General features: G+C 55.3%; 1 protein-coding gene across 1 annotated transcript in view; it reads left to right on the top strand.

Annotated features, from left to right (window-relative positions):
• CELSR1 (cadherin EGF LAG seven-pass G-type receptor 1) overlaps positions 1–20,744 on the top strand; it is a 194,138-nt gene that overhangs the window by 154,469 nt on the left and 18,925 nt on the right. The window contains exons 19-28 of the mRNA XM_004380065.1: positions 2,198–2,381; positions 3,362–3,463; positions 4,446–4,540; positions 5,261–5,470; positions 6,911–7,094; positions 9,236–9,382; positions 10,969–11,167; positions 12,530–12,697; positions 15,061–15,187; positions 18,988–19,188. Coding sequence (XP_004380122.1) covers positions 2,198–2,381; positions 3,362–3,463; positions 4,446–4,540; positions 5,261–5,470; positions 6,911–7,094; positions 9,236–9,382; positions 10,969–11,167; positions 12,530–12,697; positions 15,061–15,187; positions 18,988–19,188 — 1,617 coding nt within the window. The remainder of the gene's footprint in view (positions 1–2,197; positions 2,382–3,361; positions 3,464–4,445; positions 4,541–5,260; positions 5,471–6,910; positions 7,095–9,235; positions 9,383–10,968; positions 11,168–12,529; positions 12,698–15,060; positions 15,188–18,987; positions 19,189–20,744) is intronic.

Raw genomic sequence — 20,744 nt, 5'->3', positions numbered from 1 at the left:
GGGCGGGCGGGGCCAGTGCAAGGTAGGGGCGCGGGCGGGCGGGGCCAGTGCAAGGTTGGGGCGTGGGTGGGCGGGGCCAGTGCAAGGTGGGGACACAGGCAGGAGGGAGGTCCTGAGCCCGGCGAGCTCACAGGCATGCATGCGCATGCACCACACTCACACACACCACACAAATGTACCTGTATACACACACACTCTACCTGTAGACATTTGTACATGCACACACCCCACAAGTCTACCTGTACACATACACACTCAGCTGCACACATACCTGCCTGTACACACACACACACCTATCTCCCTGTACACACATTCACACACACAGGTCCTGAGCCCAGAGACATCAGTGTGTACACACACATGCACAGACACCCCCAAGTCGGCCTGTACCCGTGCACATTCAGAGGCACTTGCACACACACATCTGTACACACACACACGTGTTTATGCTCAGCTGTGTTTTAGGCTCTGCCGCCCACCCGTGTGCTCTGTGATGCCTGTGCACACCGGGCTGGTTTTCGTGTAAACTGGTTCAGACCCTGGGACGTAGACTCCCGCCCCCTCGTCAGCCCGACACCCGGTCTGTAACAGAGACGCGGTCACTGCTGTGAAGTCTGGCTCTTCCTGGGCGTCAGTCGCAGTGCTCCGTGCGGGCCATTTCCTGGTCTGTTATCTGCCTGCCTTGATGACGGCCGCAATTGAAAACCATGAAAAGCGTTCCCCGACTCCCACCCTGCCAGTTTGGCCGCTACACAGCTGCGCAGCACGGAAGACTGCTTCTCACCGTCTCTGAACGTGCTTGCGTGTTCTCTTCCAAATTGCACGACAGCCACCCCCTTGACCTCATGCACTGTCACTCACCCTGAGCATCACTGCATCCGCGTCTGCCCTCGAGCGGCGGTAACTTGAAGCCCCACAGATGGTCTCACGGTAGCTACAGCACTTGGCGGGGGACACCGCTGCCCCGCAGACGTGGGGCTGACCCAGGAAAGGCAGTGGTCTTTGGGGCGACTCGGACACTTCCCAGGTGTCTGTTTAAATCAGAAATGTCCCAGGTGCCGCACGGCAGGTACAGATCGAGATGTGACTTGTCTTCTGACGTGCTGAAATGAAACATTAAAACGGTGGAGGAGGGCCAGGCTCCGGCGGGCCACACGGAGCGGGGTTACAGCGTCACTGGGCAGCAGGCAGGAGAGACCAGAACCAAACCCAAACCTGTTGCCTCGAGTTGATTCCGACTCACAGCAACCCTACAGGACAGAGCAGAACTGCCCCATAGGGTTTCCAGGGAGCAGCTGGTGGATTCCAACTGCAGACCTTTTGGTTAGCAGCTGAGCTCTTAACCACTGCGCCACCAGGGCTCTGGAGGGAAATGTTCCCATGCCTTTTTTTTCATCAAAAATGACAGAAAATGCAGAAAATAAAATTCACCACAGTCTGACCTCCTGGGGTATTGCTAACATTTTACTCTCCTTCCCGTCTTCCAAACGTCACAATGTCCCAAGAAGGTGGCATCACAGCATCACACACAGGTGGCATCACAGCATCACACAAAGGTGGCATCATAATGTCATGCACAGATGACATCACAACGTCACACGCAGGTGACGTCACCCCACAACGCAGGTGACATCATCACAGCATCACATGCAGTGCGTCCTGGTATGGGTAGAGTCTGGATCCCTGCAGACCATGGGAACCTGGACGTGGGCTCTCGAATCTGCCCAAACCACCGCTTGCTGGTTTTGGGGAGGAGGGCCCGGCCAAGGGCAGGGCGGCTGGTAAATGCCGAGCCGGGCGTAAACCGGGCCTCTCTGAGCCAGAGCACATTCTCTGGACCGTCCCCTGACCTGCAAGTGATGGACATGGAGGTTGTTCCTTGTTTTTGACAATTTCAAAAAGAAAAACGCCACAAGGGCCATCCTCATCCTTAAGTCTCCGTTTGAGTCTCGGATCCTTTTTGGGATAGACAGGAAGGTGGCCCAAGGGGAGCATTTGCTACCAAACGAGAGAGGTCTGGCTCCAGGCCGGGCTCGGGGCATGTGGGCAGGGGAGCTGAGAGGCCCCGGGGTCAGGCTGGTCGCTGCCAAGGGAGAGCGTGCACGGGGAAGAGTGCTGAGGTGGCCTGGGGACATCCTTCCAGGAGTGGGCATGGAGGCGCGGGGGGTCACGTGCTCCTCTCTTCTCCCCTCTGCAGGAGAACCACTACAAGCCCCCTGGCCAGGACGCCTGCCTGCCGTGTGACTGCTTCCCGCACGGCGCCCACAGCCGCGCCTGCGACACGGACACCGGGCAGTGCGCCTGCAAGCCGGGCGTCATCGGGCGCCAGTGTAACCGCTGTGACAACCCCTTTGCCGAGGTCACTGCGCTGGGCTGCGAAGGTCGGCGTGGCTTCTGGGCCCCTCAGGCCACATCACGGGGGCGGGCTGCTGGGGCGGTGTGTCCATGTGTGCATGTGGGTGTCTGGGTGTGTCTGTGACCCTGCGTGCTTGTGTCTGTGTGCGTGTGTCTGTGCGTGTCTGTGTGTCTACATGTGTGTCTGTGTGTCGGTGAGTCTGCATGCGTGTCTGCGTGCATGTGTGTGTATGTGTGTGTCTGCGTGTATGCCTGTGTGTGTGTATGTGTGTGTCTGCGTGCATGTGTGTTGTGTGTCTGTGTGTATGCCTGCATGTATGTGTGTGTCTGCGTGCATGTGTGTGTATGTGTGTGTCTGCGTGTATGCCTGTGTGTGTGTCTGCGTGCATGTGTGTGCATGTGTGTTGTGTCTGCGTGTATGCCTGCGTGTGTGTGTCTGCGTGCATGTGTGTGTATGTGTGTTGTGTGTCTGCGTGTATGCCTGCGTGTGTGTGTCTGCGTGCATGTGTATGTGTGTTGTGTGTCTGCGTGTATGCCTGCGTGTGTGTATGTGTGTGTCTGCGTGCATGTGTGTGTCTGTGTGTCGGTGAGTCTGCATGTGTGTCCGCGTGTATGTGTGTGTGCGTGCATGTGCGTGTGTGTGTTGTGTGTGTCTGTCTGTGCTTGTGTGCCTGCGTGTGTGTCTGCGAGTGTCTGCGTGCATGTGCGTGTGTCGCGTGTCTGTGTGTGCCCATTTCTGCGTGTGCATGCTGTGTGTCTGTGTGTGTCTGCGTGCTGTGCACATGTGTGTGCTGCATGTGTCTGCATGTGCCCCGCACACGCCTGAGGAACGCTCAGTGGCCGGCTGGTCAGACAGTTTCCCCGGCCTCTGGAAGCCTGGCCCTGCAGGAGAGACGTGGTTAGAGCCTGGGGTGGGGAGGGCCCGGAGCGTCCCCTGGGGGTGTGTAGCGCAGGCGGTGTCCCGGGCCGGCCGTGGGGCTGAGCTGCCCTCTCCTACCATCTGTAGTGATCTACAGTGGCTGTCCCAGGGCGTTCGAGGCCGGCATCTGGTGGCCACAGACCAAGTTTGGGCAGCCGGCGGCGGTGCCGTGCCCCAAGGGCTCCGTGGGTGAGTACTGTGGCCTGTGGCCTTCCCCGGGTAAGGAACTGGGCTGAGGCCACCCCTTGCAGGAGAGCTGGCCGGGCGTCAGCACTCACAAAATCATCAGTGTTGACAGACTGTTTGAAAAGCTCTTCAGCCCACGTGTCGGGGGTGGAATAAGACAACGTCTTCCTTAATGCTGTTGAGGGGTGTTGTCGAGTCGATTCCAGCTGATAGCAACCACATGTGACAGAGTAGAACTGCTCCGTAGCGTTTCCTAGGCTGTGATTTTTACGGGAGCAGAGCACCAAGTCTTTCTCCCTCGGAGCTGCTGGGTGGGTTTGAACCACCAACCTCTCGGTTAGCAGCTGAGCACTTAACCACTGCACCACTGGGGCTGCTTTCTTTATAGCAGACAAAGCACATGTGGTATGATGCAAAAACAAGGCGTGGCTCCAGTGCGGCCCGGGCCCGTGTCCCGGTGCTGCCACCCCCAGTCGGGGACAGGGAGCTGTGGTGATCACAGCACTGGCTTCTCTTGTAAGATGGGGTGACTGCATCTGTTCCAGGAAGGGGGCGGGAGGGACAGTGAGATGGTGCACTGAGAGCTCGCCACCCAGGCTGGGTCCGAGGCACATAGGCAAGGCATGTGGATGTCATTCGCTCTGCACACAATGTAACTGGCTTCTTTCTCATGGGATAGCACAAACGTTTGCTCTTACTTACCAGGCGGTTCAGGCAGACAGAGCAGCCTGGGCGTAGATGGTCTGGGCAGCTGTGGACGTGGCCCCACGGGACAGAGCAGAGGGCATGGTGGCTGCACGGTGTCCTCTGACCTGTGTCACCCATGTCTTGGCCCCTCAGTCCAGTGCGCTGGGCCTCAGTGTGCTCAGGCTGAGACGTTAACACCAGGCCTCAGTAAGCACAGGCTGGGATGTTAGTGCGGATGCAGACACATGCTGGCTCCCGCTCCGGTGCCAGGTCTACTTTCCGGTTCTTGGCTCTCTAGGAGACGCTGTGCGGCACTGCAGCGGGGAGAAGGGCTGGTTGCCCCCCGAGCTCTTCAACTGCACCTCCTCCTCCTTCCTGGACCTCAAAGTCATGGTAGGCAGGCCGCGGGGATGGCGTGCAGGGGCCCTGCATGTGGTGGGGGACCGGTGAGGGCAGGCGGCATTGCACAGGGGCCGCACAGCTGGGCAGAGGTGGGTGGGGGCTCATTCCATGACTCGGGAATATTCGGACTCACCATCTGTTCCGGGGCTCCACAGCTGAGTGCCTCCCCTTTTGTCCCCCCAGGATCAGCTCTGGTGTCTTTGGTTTTGCAGACTCAGAGTCCCCACATTCAAGTCTGTTTATTCTCGGATTCCGACCCGTTTTCATCTCGTTATGTTCTTGTTCTTCTTCATTTAGTCTTTTTTCAAGCATTTTTGGCCCAGTGAAAAGAAACCAAACCAAACTGGGTGCTGTTGAGTAGCTTCCAACTCATAGCGACCCCATGTGTTACAGAATAGAACTGCTTCATAGGATTTTCTCAGCTGTAATCTCTACGGAAGCAGATGGCCAGGCCTTTCTTCTGCAGCACCACTGGTTGGGTTTAAACCACCCACCTTTCGGTTAATAGCTAATCGCAAACCATTTGTACCACCCAGGGGCCTCGCAGGCCCTACTTGTTCAAATTATCCACCAAAGTTCATTTTTTGGATTTCGGAACTTTTTAAAGTTCCCTTCTGATAGATAAGTTTCCACCAGAAAGGAGTGAGCTCCCGATGGCAGCCGGAGTAGCTCTGAAAACCTCCTGTCTTGTTTGCTCCCCACTCCTTCCAGAACGAGAAGCTGAGCCACAACGAGACGCGGCTGGACGGTGACAGGTCTGTGCGGCTGGCCAAGGCATTGCGTAATGCCACGCGGCACACCAGCGCCCTGTTCGGCAATGACGTGCGAACAGCCTACCAGCTGCTGGCCCGCGTCCTGAGACACGAGAGCGGGCAGGAGGGCTTCGACCTGGCGGCCACGCGGGACGCCGGCTTCCACGAGGTGGGACGGGCGGCCGCTCTGGCAAGAGTGGAGCACCAAATGGCCCCTTATTTGCACCAACTTCCCAGTAGAAATCCGCACATACGATGTAGTTTCCCTTCAAAGGAGACATTGCAAATGAACATCCTATCTGTAAGAGCGTCCCCATCCATAAAAGCGTCCCCGTCCGTAAGGACCCCGCCTACAGTGGACACTCGTCAGCTCCGTCCCCCAGCATCATAGGGGATGCAGGCCACTTTAAAAGAGATTGAACGCACACATATTTTCATGGTATTTTTACCCAGTTTTTAAGGAAGCCATACTGTTCCCATGCGGTCCACTACAGTAGTTGAACAGCGACACAGACATCATATAAAGCAGCTGACAACAGTAGGCGGGGGGCCTCCCAGGACTCCGTCCCAGCGCGAGGTCTCCTTGGGGAGCGGAGCCCACACAGTCGGTCCCCGACTTGCTCCCATTCCGAGCGGCCTGGCGGGCAGCCACAGTGGCAGCCCGTGTCCTAAGTGCTTTACGGTAATTCACCTTCTCGTTCCTAACACATCTTATGACGCAGTGCTGTTATCACTCCGTTTTACAAATAAGGACACTGAGGCCCAGAGAGCTAAGGAGCTTGCCCAAGGTCACACAGCTCATAGGAGTGGCACCCCCCCTGCACTCCAAGGGTCTGCTGCAAACGCCTTGCCTTCTCCCGGACACCCTCCAGTTGCATTTGTTTAGCTTCCCCGGGCCCCAAGAGTACCTGGTGAGCAGGCATTCCTTTTGTCCCAGTGTCTGTGACCTGCTCCGGGAAGCCTGGCCTCATGCTTCCTCATTCACGCCTCTCCATGAGCCGCCACCATGTCCCTGGAGACCCCTCAGGGCCCGAGCAGGTCTCCAGCGTCTGCTGGAACCCAGGCCTGAGGGTCTGGGCCAGCGGATTGGCTCTCCACTTAGATAATTCACAAGTGGGGGACCCCTGACTGGCTTCTGTACCAGAAGTGGCCCTGGAACCCCGAGGAGAGCGCCACCTGCCCCAGCCACTAGACCCCCACCGTTCACATAAGTCACGGGGTACACAGAGGGCTCGGGCGTCTGCAAGACTCACCCGTGGAATCACTGCCCCCACAGCCATGGGGTTCCCTCCTCAGAGGAGGGGTGAGCCTTCCCACCCACTTGGTTTACCTGGAGCGGGTGTCCCCACACACATCGTGGGGCACAAACAGCGAAACCTGCACGGGGCTCTGCTCCGTAAAAAGCTTCCTGTCTTTAAAATGTCACCATCGGACTCTCCCACTCTGGTCCTGCTGCCTTGCTCTTGGCGATCTGGCGGCTTTCTAGAAACTGCTTTGCTCCCGCCGAGGATGTGAGCATGCGCAGCTGGATCCATGATCACCGGGCGTGTGGCCGCTTGGCCCGCGCTGCACCGAGGCTGAGCGCCGTGCCTGTCTGTCTGCCCGACAGGACGTGGTGAGCACCAGCAGCGCCCTCCTGGCCCCAGCCACCAGGCCTGCCTGGGAGCAGATCCAGAGGAGCGAGGGCGGCTCGGCACAGCTGCTGCGGCACTTTGAGGCCTACTTCAGCACCGTGGCGCGGAACGTGAGGAAGACCTACCTGCGGCCCTTCGTCATCATCACCCCCAACATGAGTAAGGGCGGGGCCCGTGGGGGGCCCAGGCTTCACAGATTCACCACATCTGGGCTGCGGCCTCCAAAGGCTGAGCCCCTGGGGGGCCTGGGGCGTATAGCCCCAACTCAGCCACTTGCTTAGAAAAGTGACATCACGACTGTGCACCTCCATGTTCCTGGCTGTGACATGGGGAGAACACGGCCTTCCTGGGGGGCCGTTGGGAAGGCAAAAGTGATCCATGATAACACACCTCGCGCCCTGGCCAAGTGGACGGTGTGGTCCTAGGCAGAGGGAGAGATGAGCTGCGGCTGCGCACAATCCTGCACCCCAGCAGGCCCCGGGCACTCAGGCGCAGGCACTTTCTAGTGACTCTGGACATGAGGATGTAGCTTTGGTCTGGCTCCCCTCCTAGGGGCACACCCACGGTGGGACACTGGGGGAGCAGGCAGGCATCACTCCCTCGTCGGGACCCGGGGGAGATGGGGAGAGTGGAGCGTCCAGCAGAGCAGACACCAAGCATGCAGGACGTGCTATTCAGGACGGAGAGGGAAAGGCAGGTTCCTTCATGCCGACCAGCACCCCCATGGTAGAACCAGCCCTGCCCACTCCACCCAGACAGAGCTGATAAAGTCCATGGGGGATGGGCCCCGTGTGGTGGGCGCTTGGTCAGTACGAGGAGTTTTCCTTTCAGAGGGATTAGCCCACTGATTATCCCAGCAGGCTCCCCCTACTGTTTTTGACAGGCAGGGCCAGGGCCTGGTCCCGAACATGCACCCCTAGATGGGAGGCTTTGGAGACTGACGTGGGAGGGGCCCTCCGTTCCTGCCCAGAAGACCGTCAGGATGCTCTGGACATCCAGGGTTATGTGTAGAAGTCTCATTGTCTCCTGTCCTGAAGGGACATCAGTTGCCCAAGCCCAGCTGCAGGGCAGTGCCACACTCATGCACTGAATGCCTAGGGGCATGCACCATGCTCACGGTAATGCCATGCATGTGTATAGCGCCATGCACATGTGTAACACCCTGCAAATGTGTAACACTGTGCACACATGTAGTGACATGCATATGTAACACCATGCACACGTGTGATGGCATGCACACCTGTAACACCATGCATATATGTAACACCATGCATATATGTAACACCGCGCATGCGTGTGATGGCATGTACACCTGTAATACCATGCATATATGTAACACCATGCATACGTGTGTTGGCATGCACACCTGTAACACCATGCTTATATGTAACACCATTTACACATGTAATGATGTGCACATGTGTAACACCATGCATATGTGTAACGATGCACATGTGTGATACCGTGCATATCTGTAACACCATGCACACGTGTAATGGCATGCACACACGTAACACCATGCACATGTGTAACACCGTACACACTTGTAATGTGCACACGTGTAACACCATGCATATATGTAACACTGTGCACATGTGTAATGATGGGCACACATGTAACACCATGCACACATGTAATGTGCACATGCCTAACACCATGCACACGTATAACACCATGCACATGTATAATACTGTGCATACCTGTAAGACCATGCACACGTGTAAGACCATGCACACGTGTAATACCATGCATGTGTAACTGTGCACACATGTAACACTATGCATACATGTATCACCTTGCATGTGTGATGCCATTTATACATGTAACTTCATATGTATGTGTAACACCATGCACATGTGTAATACTGTGCATGCGTGTAACACCGCACACATGTAACACCATGCATATGTGTAGCACTGTGCAGATGTGTAATGCCATTTCTACATGTAACACCATGCATCTGTGTAATGCCATGCAAACATGTCACGGCATGCTCACGTGTAATGTATACACCACACTGGCCTCCCAGGATCTTACCCATCACAGACCCCAGCCCAGTGGCCCCTGGATGCCACATTAAACACCTGAGTTTGCTCCTGCTTACTCGTGTCACACTTGGATATTCTCCCGTATAACTCTGAGCAGGCATAAAGAACACAGAAAGGTCGAACTGGATTCTGTGTTTAAGATTGTTGGTAAGTGACGGCAGCTGTGATCAGATTGAAAGCGGTAACGGTTCCAGAAGGCTCCCGTGAGCGGAGGTGGGGCTTGTGTGTGATTGAAATGAACTGTCCCCACAGTCCTCGCCGTCGACATCTTCAACAAGTCTAACTTCACCGGAGCCCGGGTGCCGCGGTTCGAGGACATTGGCGAAGAGTACCCAAAGGAGCTGGAGTCCTCGGTCTTCTTCCCCGCAGACCTCTTCAAACCACCTGAGAAGAAGGAAGGTAAAACCGCCTGAAACCTGACCGCTGCCGTCTAGGGCAGGGGCGCGGCGCTCTGCAGGAACCCGAGAGGACAGGCCATGCTGTCCCCACCAGCAGCTCACTCAGCGGGCAGCCGGGGTGTGTGCTGGTGTCAGAGCTTATTGGCAAGTATCTCAGTAATTTATAAGGTGACAAACATGCGGGCGCTTGGGACTGCACGTGAGGGAGACCCCTCGGTGTGCGGTGAGGGGCTGCCCACGTAGGGTCACCGTGAGCAGGAATAGACTCGACGGCAATGGGTTCGGTTTTTTTGGTTTTAGGTTGACACATTTAAAACAAGTGGAAAGCAGGAGGGCCACACTCCTTGACCCCCCCAAAAAACAAGCTGGAATAGTGCCTGCCTGTCCTTCTTTAAGCCGGGAGTGTGATTATACTACAAAATGGCTTCAATGTGTTATAGTACCTTTGAAGGTGTTTTTCATAGATGCATCCCAGCTACTAAAACTTCTTCTCAGAATAATACCAGTTGCCATGGAGTCAACCCCGACTCATAGCAACCCAGCGTGTGTCAGAGTAAACTGTGCTCCACAGGGTTTTCAATGGCTGAGTTTTCAGAAGTAGATCACCAGGCCTTTCTTCCAAGGTCCCTGTGGGTGGACTCGAACTTCCAGCCTTTGGTTAGCAGCCCAGTATGTTCGCCATTTCAGCATCCAGGGACTCCTAAACATTACATAAAGGATCATTTAAAATTTGAAATGTTTTCAGCAGATTTGTGTTTTCCCGTTCATTAGCAAATGTATTAATAAGTTTTTTCTAAAGATACTCAAATTACAGTTTATAAAATCATTTTAAAACACACAGTGTGAATCTGGGAAAAGAGATGCAATAGGTTGACACAATAGGTTGACAGTGGCCCAAATGGTTTGCACTGTCCTGGTGGTGCAGTGGTTAAGAGCTTGGCTGCTGACCAAAAGGTCAGCAGTTCAAATCCACCAGCTGCTCCTTGGAAACCCTGTGGGGCAGTTCTACTCTGTCCTTTAGAGTCGCTATGAGTCAGAATCGACTTGACGGCAATGGGTTTTGTTTTCACTAACCTGAAAGTCGGTGGTTCGAACCCACCCAGCAGCACTGTGGAATAAAGGCCTGGAGATCTGCTTCCATTAGAATTACAGTCAAGCAAACCCCGTGGAGCACAGTTGTACTGTGTACCACGTGGGGTCGCCATGAGTCATAACCGACTTGACGATGATGGTTTGCATTTCTTGGGTTTAGGCTGACACGTTTAGAACAGGTGACCAGCAGGCGGGCCCCACTCCCTGGCCCTCGTGCGGAGTCCCCATGCCCTGTGTCTCTCTGTTGAATCAGTCGCTTAGTTTTGCCGGTTATCTGAGTGCATTTCTCAGGCTTTAAATGAAATCTTTCAAAGCGGGCCTTACTCGGATGTGGGGTCGTGCCTGGCACTGACGCATCCTACAAGCCGTGTGTCAGTTTGGGCTCGATCACCCGGGCCACCTGCGGATTGCTGAGAAGCACCCGCCCGGGGAGCTCAGCTTGGTGAGACACAGCTGGGTGCCTAGGCCTCACCCTCTGCGCCTGCATTGCAGAAGGCCCCACGGCCAGGCCGCCCAGCCGGAAGGCCGCACCACAGCCGGCACGCCTGGGGCTCGGTGCTGAGAGGGAGGCCCCGTCCAGATGGCGGAGACACCCAGACCAGCCCGGCCAGTTCGCCGTCGCCCTGGTCATCATCTACCGGACCCTGGGGCAGCTGCTGCCCGAGCACTATGACCCCGACCGCCGCAGCCTCTGGTAAGGCCGGGTGCCGGGCTCCCGAGGGCCCACCCTAAGGAGGTTACACTGGACCCTCTCCCAAAGAAGGAGAGCCTGCCCGTGTTGGTCCTGGTCAGCCGTTGCGTCCTCCCATCTCGTCCCCCATCCCAGCCCTCCATCCTCAGGCTTCGGCTCCTAGCACGCCCCAGTGTCCCTGCCGGGAAGACCCCAGGGCCCCATGTAAATCCACCCCGCACCCAGAAACACGTTCTGCGCGCAGCCCAGCACTCGAGAGGGCGGCTCCATAAAGACGGGTAAAATCAAGGATTCACCCACAGCAGCGTCACGCCGTCAGAGAGGCGGTACACGCTGTCGTTTTCCAGAAGCTTCCCTGGGCTCTGCAGGCTTCACGTCCATGACCCGTAGTGACTGGACGATATTCGCCCATGATCTGTGTCTTAGCCTTCTAGGGCTGCCGTGACAAAGGGCACCGACGAGAGTTATTGTCCCACGGTCCTGGAGGCTGAGAGTCCAAATCGGGGTGTCAGCAGGGCCCCATTGTACCCAGAGGCTCTAGGGGAAGATCCTTGCTTGTCTCTCCCGGCTTCCAGTGGCCCCGGGCATTCCTTGCAGTGGCAGATAACTCCCTCATCACACGCCCTTCCTGTCTCCCTGTCTCTCTTCCCTTCTCCGCTTTTATAAGGACACCACTCAGATGGGCTCAGGACCTCCCCTCCTCCGGTATGAGCCTGTGTTAACTGATCTCATCCTCAAAGACCCTATTTCTAAACAGGGTCACGTTCACAGGCGTCAGGCATTAGGATTTCAGCACATCTTTTTGGGGACACAATTTTCAATCCATAACAACCTGTAATGTATGTGACCAGGTTCCTTTGGGTAGACTTTGAAGTTACTGCCACTGCTTTTGCTGTTGTATATTATGGGGCTGTAGTACCTTTGTGGAAACCCTGGTGGCACAGTGGTTAAGAGTTTGCCTGCTAACCGAAAGGTCAGCAGTTCAAATCCACCAGGTGCTCCTTGGAAACTCTATGGGGCAGTTCTACTCTGTCCTGTAGGGTCGCTATGAGTCGGAATCGACTTGACGGCAGTGGATTTTGGTGGTTTCGGTTTTAACACCTTTGTGGATATACCTTCTCTTTATTTCTAAATTTCTAAAGTCTGCCTTCGGCCTGGAGGTGGTGCGCCTCTCCCCACACACTCTCTATTGGTGATAAACCCGCTTTGGGGCTGAAGGCTGCCACCCAGGCCTGCCGCAGAGCAGGGTCTCATAGGCTGCAGTCACGTGCTCACAGAAAGATGGTCGACCTCTGTCCTCAGCTGAGCACATGAGTTTAAAACAAACGCCTTCTCAGCACACTTCATGCCCTCGTTCCGTCGCAGGCTGCCCAGCCGGCCCGTCATCAACACGGCAGTGGTGAGTGCGGTGGTGTACAGCGAGGGCACTGCGCTCCCCAGCCCCCTGGAGAGGCCCATCCTGGTGGAGTCCGCCCTGCTGGAGACAGAGGAACGCACCAAGCCCGTCTGCGTGTTCTGGAACCACTCAATCCCGTGAGTGTAATGCTGGAGGCGAGGACAGCCACCTCCTGCTTCAGGAGTGCGGCATCTCGGTGTGAGGCTTTGCTGAGGCTGGAGCTCCCTGCTGGTCCTGGACACCCAGGCTGGCTGAGTGTCCCAGGCACCTTCTTTCCTGGCCTGTTGTTCCCCGTCCAGCCCCCAGTGGGGCAAGAGGCTTATCCTCCAGCTCTGTTCTGTCTCCCTGTCCACACACACAGAGACATGCACACACAGGTGTGCACACTTGGTGTATATGCATGCAGAACGCGCACACGCACAGACATGCACACACATATGCACGCAGATAAGCATGCACACACACACACAGACATGCACGCGCATATGCACACAGATGTATGCACACACACACACAGACATGCACATACGGATACCTCGAGAAGGCTGCCGTTGGAAATGGGTGGCTCACCTGCAGGGCTCCTGTGAGCCCGTGGCCAACGCAGACACCCAGTCCACCGCCACACAAGTGCAGCTTGTGTCCTGAACACACACAGGCGGCCAGGCTCAGGTCCTGGGCCCAGGAGCCCCTCCACCCGACAGTGGCAACTGTCAGACGTGTGTGGGTCTCCATATCAGATGGGAGCCCCCTGACCTCGGCCCTGCCACGAGGCCGGCCGCAGCACAGCTGCTGGGGCTCTTTCTACCCCGGAGAGACCACACACCCCGTAGTTGTTCAGTTTATTTAAGACAAGGGTCAAAGGGCCCTCCAGTAGACTGTCAAAGGCACGCGGTGGTGCACAGTACTGAATGCTCCAGCATCCTGAGTGTTCATTCACTCATTCACGCGTAATGTTCTGGGAAGAGGTATCCTGTAGTTACAGAAATGAAAGCGAGCGGTTTTTCCCCACCGGCGAGGGTTTAGCGTCATTTTCTGTTGACTCAAAGCTAGCGGGGCCCTTGTTTCTTTAGCGGCAGGGCTTTCTGTGGGAGCCGTGAACTCGTACGTGCTGGCCTGTCTGTCTCCCTTCTTCTCTGCTCGTCTCCTTTCCTGTTTCCATCTTCATTTTAGTAGAAAACAGAGCGGCGTTTTTGCCACGCTGCTTCGCTGCTTTGGAGGGAGGCCAAGTACAGTCTCCAACAAGAAAGACTGCTGCTCCTCTCCGCGCCAGTAGAGGGTGCCAGCAAAGGGGTGCCACCCTCCAGGAATTCAGGGAGTGGAGCTGAGGCGCCCCCGCCCACCCCTGCTCCACCATGCCCAAATGGTGTGCGTCTGGGAATTCCTGTGCAATGCTGCATTCCCTAAAATCACGGATCCACTGGTTTAGTGAGAGGGGGCTGCATCAGTGCTGGGCTGGGTGTGCTGCCCGGGGTGAGCCAGCCGATGGCCTGTCCCCGCGGTGTCACCTGGGGAAGCATCTTTGGCGGCCAGAGGGCCCAGCGTCATCTTGTCCCTGCTGCCAGACTCTCCAAAGTCTTGTTAACGAGCGGCCGGCACGGTGTGTGGGGTCTAATAGACGCTTGGTTTGAAAAAGAGAGAACAGAGGAACCATTTTTATGACGAGGGACATGCTAACGGCGATGAGCCAGGCTACCCACCTCTCTTGCTCTCTCTTCGGTCACTCCTGGCAGTTAGCTATTGCTCTGATTACCCACTCTCCGCTTTGTGTGGTACCTATTATCCACAGATCTGAAAGCTCTTGGCAAATTCGTATTAACGCTCACATCCCATTTCACAGATGAGTAAACTGAGGATCAGAGGGGTTATGTGATTTTTCCCAGAGTCAGGCAGGGCAGGGCCCTCACGAGGCTGAGACACGCCGCGTCACAGCTGGTTATTTGGGGCTTCCCATCAGTAAAACCGGGGTAATAATAGAGCCGGACTTCCTGGCCGTTCCCATAAAAGATTGTGCAACCCGCAGATCAAAGTGTAAAACGCATGTGAGGAATTATTTCTGAAATCATTTAGACTCCAAAGGAGGCTTGAGTACAGAGTACCAGTTTTAACCACAGGCTAATGTTTCCTCCACCAGGGACGTGGAGTAGGCCTGAGAAGTCCCCAGTTAGGGTTTACTGCTGGGGGGCCCGGAAAGCGTGAACTTCAGAAAGTGCCAGTTAGAAGCCCTCAGCAGCCCCCAAAGGGGAGGGAGACTGTCCTGAATGGCAGCGGGGGCTGTTGTTGTAGGCAAAGGTGACCAAGGTGTTTGTCATCAGGCCGTGATGCTGTCCAAGGAACGCAGGCGAAGGATATTCCACAGCATCACGGGACTTTCTGTGGGAGCGAGTCACTGCCGTCTGCGTCTGTCCGTTCCTTCCACCGAGGCCAGCCGATAGCACGGCTGCCCCTCGGCCTTCTGGGATGGAGGGAACCAGCTCACCCACCCTTCTTCCTTGTTCCACAGCCTCGGCAGGACGGGAGGCTGGTCGGCCAAGGGCTGCGAACTTCTGTCCCGGAACCGGACGCACGTGACCTGCCAGTGCAACCACCTGACCAGCTTTGCGGTGCTCATGGACGTGTCCCGGCGTGAGGTGGGTGTGGCAGCCTGCCTGCCTGTGTCCCGGGATCAACCGCTTTGGAAATGTATCCTACCCCACAAGCCTGCCCTTCAACCAGCCCTACCTTTCCCTCTGAGAGCTTTGAACAACCCGAGTCGGCCAATTAAAACCCACATTTGAGGAGCGCGTTGGCCAGAATTTGCTAGGATTTCCATCACAAAACCCTATTAAAAGGGCTTTCAAAGAGCTCAGGTTGTAAATTAGAAATCACAGAGGCAGACCCTAGCCTCAGACTCAAAAGAAATCCCTTGAATGTAGGCCTCACTTCAAAGCGGGTTTTCAGCGCCTTTTAGACGATGCTGTTTCCACCTCTCAGCTCCGAGGGAGAGAGGGAGAAAAGCGTGGGGCTGGTGTGTACAAAGGGAGTATCCCCCTCCAGCCGCCGCAGATGCTGGCTCCAAGACAAAGGGGGCTTGGTCCCCAGCCCAAGCTCGGGGCGGCTAATGTTCAACCTCTGGCATTTTAAACGGGCTGAGAACGCAACCGGCCCCTGAGGGCCTGGGGGGGAATTGTGCGGTGGGGAGGGCCTGCCCGGAGTCCCATTAGGAGGTCAGCAGGGCCAGCGTGTGTGGGACACCGTATTAGGAACCCAGAGTAGAGGCCCGTGGGTGACCTCACAGTCAGCACCTCCTTCTCGGAGCTGGGACGCAGTCCAGGAGCCCAGGCCTTTGTCCTTCCCAAGGGCGTTCTGGTTTGAAGTGGCCCAAGCTTCTCTCACATCCTTGGAAAGGGAGTGAGACGCGAGAGATGCTGCTGACTGGGGTCCGATGCCAAGGGGATCGTGGTCCTGCATCATGTGCAGGGTCAGCGACATGGAGCATGCCCCTCGGCCTTCCCTTGACAATGGAGCGCCCCCTGTGGGCAGGGGCCATCTTCACATAGGTAGCCTAGGGCCCAGCATTGCCGTTGTTGCTGTTAGCTGCCGTGGAGTCGGCCCCGACTCGTGGCGACCCCGTGTACCACAGAATGAAATGTTGCCCGGTCCTGTGCCATCTTCACCATTGTTGTTGTGCTCGAGTCCATTGTTGTGGCCATTGAGGTCTGTCCACCTTATTGAGGGGCCCAGCATGGAGAGGGCTAGTTATTAGGAGCCCTGGTGGCACAGTGCGATAGGTCAGCAGTTCGATCCCACCACACGCTCCTCAGGAGAGAGCTGTGGCAGTCTGCTTCTGTAAAGATTGTTGTTGTTAGGTGCCGTCGAGCTGGTTCTGACTCATAGTGACTCCGTGCACCACAGAACGAAACACTGCCTGGCCCTGCGTCATGATCACAATCGTTGTTATGCCTGAGCCCACTGTTGCAGCCACTGTGTCAATCCATCTTGTTGAGGGTCTGTCTCTTTTTCACTGACCCTCTACTTTACCAAGCATGATGTCCTTCTCCAGGGACTGATCCCTCCTGACAACATGTCCAGAGTATGTAAGATGAAGTCTCACCATCCTTGCTTCTAAGGAGCTTCTGGTTGTACTTCTTCCAAGACAGATTTGTTTCTTCTTTTTGGCAGTCCATGGTATACTCAATATTCTTCACCAACACAACAATTCAAAGGCATCAATTCTTCTTCGGTCTTCCTTATTCATTGTCCAGCTTTCACATGCATATGAGGTGATTGAAAACACCATGGCTTGGGCCAGGCACACCTTAGTCTTCAAGGTGACATCTTTGCTTTTCAACACTTTAAAGAGGTCTTTTGCAGCAGATTTGCCCAATGCAGTGAGTCTTTTGATTTTCTGACTGCTGCTTCCATGGGTGTTGATTTTGGATCCAAGTAAAATGAAATCCTTGACAATTTCAATCTTTTCTCCGTTTATCATGATGTTGCTTACTGGTCCAGTTGTGAGGATTTTTGTTTTCTTTATGTTGAGATGTAATCCATACTGAAGGCTGGGGTCTTTGATCTTCTTCAGTAAGTGCTTCAAGTCCTCTTCACTTTCAGCAAGCAAGATTGTGTCATCTGCGTAATACAGGTTGTTAATAAGTCCTCCTCCAATCTTGATGCCCTGTTCTTCTTCATATAGTCCAGCTTCTCGGATTATTTGCTCAGCATTCAGATTGAATAGGTATGGTGAAAAGATACAACCCTGACGCACACCTTTCCTGACTTTAAACCACGCAGTATCCCCTTGCTCTGTCTAAACAACTGCCTCTTGATCTATGTACAGGTTCCTCATGAGCACAATTAAGTGTTCTGGAATTCCCATTCTTCCCAATGTTATCCATAATTTGTTATGATACAAAGATTACAGCGTTGGAACTCTTAGGGGCCATTATACTCTGTCCTATAGGATCACTATGAGTTGGAAATGACTCGATGACCTCGGGTTTGGTATTTTGTTGTTGTTCACATAGGAGGGATTTGGGGTCATCTCAGGGCTAGGAAGCTGGGCAGGGCCAGGAGCTGACCCTCGGGCTGAGGAAACTAAAATTCAGAGAGAAAAAAGGAAAACTGAGTAGTAGGAGTCAGGCCTCCGTGCCCCGGGTGTACCTCGAAGCCAGAGACCTCCAGCCAGCCCACCCAGGCAGCAGGGGAAGCCAGGAGGCTGCTGCAGGCCTGGCTGTCTCACCTCTCCTGGGGACAGCAGCCTCCAGGGGTCACCTGAGGGCCCAGGGCCCTAGGAGGAGCAGAGAGAGCAGGGCAGACCCAGGGCGGAGCATCAGGCCTCACCACCCCACCCAGTGCTGGTTTCCAGGACTCCCTGGGCAGCCCGAGGCTCAGGTCCAGGGCCAGCACAGTTCTCTGTCACCAGAGCAACACTTCATGGAAGTTACTGGAGAACCAGAGCTTGTTGTTCCCAAATGGCAGATGTCCCCAGGTCTCAGTGTCTTGTTGCTGCTGTAACAAAAACACCACAAGGAGGGTGGGGCTTTGACAAACAGAAATTTACTTTCTCACAGTTGAGGAGGCTGGAAGTCCAAATTCAAGATGTGGCTCTCGGGGAAGGTCTTTCCTTGTCTATTTCAGCTTCTGGTAGCTGCCAGCAACCTTTGGCGTTCCTGGGCCTGTAGATTCATGTCTCTATCCTCAGCAGATAACGTCTGTCTTCCCCATGTGTGCTTTCTTGTCTCTGTGCCTAATCTGTTCCTTATATGTCAGAAGTGACTAGGTTCAGGACCCACCCTCCACTGACATGGCCTCATTAACACAAAGAAAACCCTATTTCCAAACAAGATTACATCCACAGGTATCTGTTGTTGTTAGGTGCCATCAAGTCGATTCCGACTCATAGCAACCCCATATGACAGAGTAGATCTGCCCCATACGGTTTCCTAAGCTGTAATCTTTATGGGAGCAGATCACCCGGTCTTTTCTCCCACGCAGCGGCTGGTGGGTTTGAACTGCCGATCTTTCGGTAAGGCAGCCAAATGCTTTAACCATTGTGCCATCAGGGTTAGGATTCCAACCCACATCTGTGGGGACACAACTCAGTGCATAACACCCGGGATGCTGGGTCCTTCACCGGTGTCATATTTGGCCAGAGCACAGGAGAGTTGCAGCCCCTTGAAGCTCGAAAGGGTCTACTTTAATATAAATTGAAGGTCCCTTCGGAAGGTGTCTCCTGGCGCATGATTTGTTGCAGGCAGGCTCGGCATCTCCTGTGTGTGCTGGCTGGTTGGTTTGAGTGTTTTTGCCTCCCTGAGAACCACGTGCAGTCCATTGTTTCCTGCCCGGCTTGACCCAACTGAGATGCAACAAGCTAGCTTGTCTTTATTCTGGAAAAGCTCTATCCTGGTCATGGCCTTCATGTTCTTCTGCCTCTAACCGACTCCCACAGCATGGCGAGGTCCTGCCCCTGAAAATTGTCACCTACGTGGCCCTGTCCTTGTCCCTGGCGGCCCTGCTGGTGGCCTTCGTCCTGCTGGCACTGGTCCGGACACTGCGTTCCAACCTGCACAGCATCCACAAGAACCTCATCGTGGCGCTCTTCTGCTCCCAGCTGGTCTTCGGGGTTGGGATCAACCAGACGGAGAACCCGGTAAGGCCAGCCCTCCACTCTGGCTCTCCTGGGGCCAGAGGTTCTGAGTCCGTTTGTCCACTGGACCAAGCAGAGGGTCTGACCTCTCTGGACCGTTGGCTCCTCCAGTACCCAGCAGGCTACCCCCCATGAAATGGTGGAAGGTTCTTGCCTTTTAAGAGGCAGGAACATGCTCACCACCACTGGAGTTTGGTGGGGCAGCTGTGAAGCCGTGGAAAGTTATGGCTCTTGGTCTGGTGGGCTTGTCACTGTGTACCAGGGATGTGACTCCCCTACACGGGCATCTGGGAGAGCCTCACTGTGAGGGCGGGGGCTCCGTGGTCTGAGCCCTATCTTCCTGATACAGACACCAAGGAAGTAATGAGAGGTACAGCCATCTGTTAGGTCTCTGGGGGCAGGGTTCCAGCTGGAGTGGACTGAAGACTCTCACAGTTCTATCACAGATGAGTGTAGGCGTCTCCCGCCCGCCTGTCCCCTCCTGGCGTCTTCCAAACATCACAGCTACGTTTCCGTGAAAGGCCATGTGCTCACCAGAGCAGGAGGGAGATTCGGACCGGGCCCTGAACTGGGTGAGGTGGGTTTTGGTGGGCTTATGACATTGACAAAGAGAAAGGGGCTTGTTGAGAGAGTGAGCAGGGAGAAGGGGAGGAGATAAGAGAGAGAGACGAGAAGAAGGTGCTGGACTTGCACTTGATCTTGTTAGATCTAAGGGTGTCTTGCTCAAGGCACCTCAGGGTCGAACAGTTCAGATGGATGGAAGCTTATAAACTTGGGGGTTGCAACTGGGTTGTTGTAGAGGATGGTGGCAATGGTGGTGGTGTGTGTATGCGTATGTGTGTGTTTGTGTGTGTATGTGTGTGTCTGTCTTAGTCATCTAGTGCTGCTATAACAGAAATACCACAAGTGGATGGCTTTAACAAAGAGAAATTTATTTCTCTCACAGTCTAGGAGGCTAGAAGTCCAAATTCAGGGCGTCAGCTCCAGGCAAAGGGTTTCTCTCTCTATCGGTTCTGGAGGAAGGTCCTTGTCATCATCTTCCCAGGAGTTCAGCTTTGGGGTTACACTGGACCAGACCTGAGGGCACACACCTTTGTGCCACTGGACCAGACCTGAGGGTGCGCACCTTCAGGCCAGGGCCAGTGTAACCCCAAAGCTGAACCCTTGGGCAACTAGTTACCGTCTTCTCTCTGTTAGCCTTAGTGGACGCTTGGGGCCCCCTGGGACCATCCATCCTTCCCCCTGTCCTTGCCCCACAGGGAAGGGGCTGCCTTCGCAATTCATTAGCCATTCCCAAGCAGTGAAAGCCTAGTGATCTGGGTCATGGGGACTCATAGGGAGCTCTGGGGGCTCATAGAGTGTCAGGGATCGTGGATTGTCGTGGGAGCTCATGGGAGGGTCTTGGGGGCTTACAGGATGTGGCAGAGCTCACATGGTCCGGGGACTCTCGAGTGGGGTCATGAGGGCTCACAAGATGTGGTGGGGGCTCACGGGGGGTTGTGACAGGGACTCATTGGTGTGGTGGGGCTCATAGGGTGTGGTGGGGGCTCACGGGTGTG

Source organism: Trichechus manatus, unplaced genomic scaffold (genome assembly GCF_000243295.1).
Source record: "Trichechus manatus latirostris isolate Lorelei unplaced genomic scaffold, TriManLat1.0 scaffold00069, whole genome shotgun sequence".
Taxonomy (NCBI): Eukaryota; Metazoa; Chordata; class Mammalia; order Sirenia; family Trichechidae; genus Trichechus; species Trichechus manatus.
The sequence above is the reverse complement of the archived record's forward strand: the minus strand, read 5'-3'. Positions and strand labels throughout refer to the sequence as shown.